The sequence below is a fragment of the Octopus bimaculoides genome, chromosome 4 (assembly GCF_001194135.2).
Source record: "Octopus bimaculoides isolate UCB-OBI-ISO-001 chromosome 4, ASM119413v2, whole genome shotgun sequence".
NCBI classification, from domain to species: Eukaryota; Metazoa; Mollusca; class Cephalopoda; order Octopoda; family Octopodidae; genus Octopus; species Octopus bimaculoides.
This window is the reverse complement of record NC_068984.1, coordinates 69,321,804-69,324,067: the sequence shown is the minus strand read 5'-3', so window position 1 is coordinate 69,324,067 and position 2,264 is coordinate 69,321,804. Positions and strand designations below refer to the sequence as shown.

Here is a 2,264-nt window from a genome sequence, read left to right as displayed (position 1 = left end):
ATATATACAGAGTGGGGAAGCAAAATTTACAATGACCGTTAAGTTGTTTTTTCTCAGCAGGCACTAAGTCAATTGTTTTGAAACCTAGCATATATTGATGTCAAAATAATGCCTGACACTATTATCCTTACCTTTTCAGAAACTTTTGCCCATGTGAGTAATAAGGAAAGCAAATGTCAAAGAGTGTGTGATTTGCTGAATGCACTCGTCACACCAAAGGAGATTTCAAGAATAGTTGGAGTGTCCATAAAGACTGTTTATAATGTAAAGAATAGAATGGCTATGAGCAAAACCATTACGAGGAAGTCTGGAAGTGGAGGAATCAACAAAAAACGCACCAAAGCTTTTATTAAAGCTCTCAAATCCAAAGTCCTAAAGGATCCAACCAAATCCATGAGAAAGATGGCAATTGAACTTGAGGTAGACAACAAGACCATTAGAAATGCAGTAAAATATGATTTGAGGTTAAAATCTTACACAAGAACACCAAAACACTTGTTGACAACAGCTATGAAGGAAAAGAGATTGGAAAGGTGCAATAAAATTAGTACATGGTTCAAGAAAAAATCCTCCATTGTAACGCTCTTTTCAGATGAAAAGATCTTCACTGTTGATGCTGTTCTGAACCACAGAAATGACAGATTTATTGCAAAATCAACAGATGAGGTTAAGGGGACATTCAAAACAAAACATTCTGCTCAGGTTATGGCTTTTGGAGTTGTGGCTTCCGATGGAAAGAAAATGCCTATAAAATTCTACAAAGCTGATGAAAAGATCAATGTTAATACTTACTACAAGACTCTGAGATACCAGGTATTGCTATGGCTTAAAGCAAACTACCCAGATGGTAATTATGTATGGACACAGGATGGTGCTCCAGCCCACACAGCTAGAAAAATACAAGATTTCTGCAAATCCAACTTGAGCAATTTTTTGGAATCATGTTTATGGCCGCCTTCTTGCCCAGATCTAAACACTCTAGATTATGCTATTTGGGGCGTTTTAGAACATGCTACTAATAGAATATCACACAGCAATGTCGACTCTCTTAATGATACTATTAAAGAAAAATGGGAGAAGTTGTCTCCCGAATATTTGAGGAACACTTGCGCAAGTTTCAGGAAGCGTGTGAAGGCAGTTATTGAGAAAGAAGGAGGACACATGGAATAAAAACATTTTCTATTATGTAAATTTTCTTGTGGCAAATAAATTCTCATGACTTTCAATAAACTAATTGGTCATACACTGTCTTTCAATCCTTGCCTCAAAATATTGTAAATTTTGCTTCCCCACCCTGTATATATATATGTACTGTTGTGTCTGAGGAGAGTCATTCTCTTTTAGTGCCTTATAATTTAACACACTCACTGGTAAAATTGCCACTTATTTCTTTTTTATTTTTCTAAAATTTTCATTGCTTCTTGCAACCTTTTCATGTACACACACACACACACACACACACACACACGCACACATACACACACACAAACACACACATACTCATGCATATATGTATGTATGTATGTATGTATGTATGTATGTATGTATTCAGCAAGGTGACCAGAGTCATAGATGTCATAGAAAACATGTGAGTGTATCAATTCCATAATCTCCTAGTGCTATAAATATTTCACAAGTATCTAGTTTATCTTTTTTCATTTCCATGATGGCATATCACATCTCAGACTTAAAACTTTTGCTCCTTTAATGTCGGATGATGAGGACTCGTAGATCTTTTCATTGATGTCTATTACTCTGGACACTTCCCTGAAGACTTCAAAACATTTCTATTTATTGCCCTACTGGAAAAGCCCAAGACCAACAAGTGCTTTGACTTCAGGACTATTGGCGTCATGTCTTAGGCTCTGAAAAATATTTCTTGCAGTCATGTTAGGAAAAATAAAAAAACAAACTAGATGCAGAATTTGAATTTCGAGCCAAGAGCAGAACATGGTATGCCATATTCTGCTTCAACACTCTAGAAGTACTAAAAGATCTATTTGTTTGCTCCACAGATAATGCCAAGGTGTTTGACTGCATACATCAATGAGAGCTCATCACTTCTTTAAAAATGTTGTCATAGAAGGAAAGGACATCAGAATTATTTGTGCTGTTTGTGTATTGTTTGAATGGCAGCCTTCAGAATAGTCCAGAATTGGTCAGAACCAGCAAAGATCAAAAGGGTTGTAAAACAAGGATGTGTGTTATCATTAAGCTTATCAGATATACATACTCAGTATATATTCAGGGAATTTAATAAGATC

At 35.8% G+C, this 2,264-nt stretch overlaps 1 protein-coding gene across 1 annotated transcript; it reads left to right on the top strand.

The window, feature by feature from the left end:
- Positions 1–108: 108 nt before the first annotated feature.
- On the top strand, positions 109–1,170 carry LOC106872695 (uncharacterized). Its single transcript, XM_014919772.1, has one exon. The coding sequence runs from the start codon at positions 109–111 to the stop codon at positions 1,168–1,170; it is 1,062 nt and encodes a 353-aa protein (XP_014775258.1).
- The last annotated feature ends 1,094 nt before the right edge of the window (positions 1,171–2,264 follow it).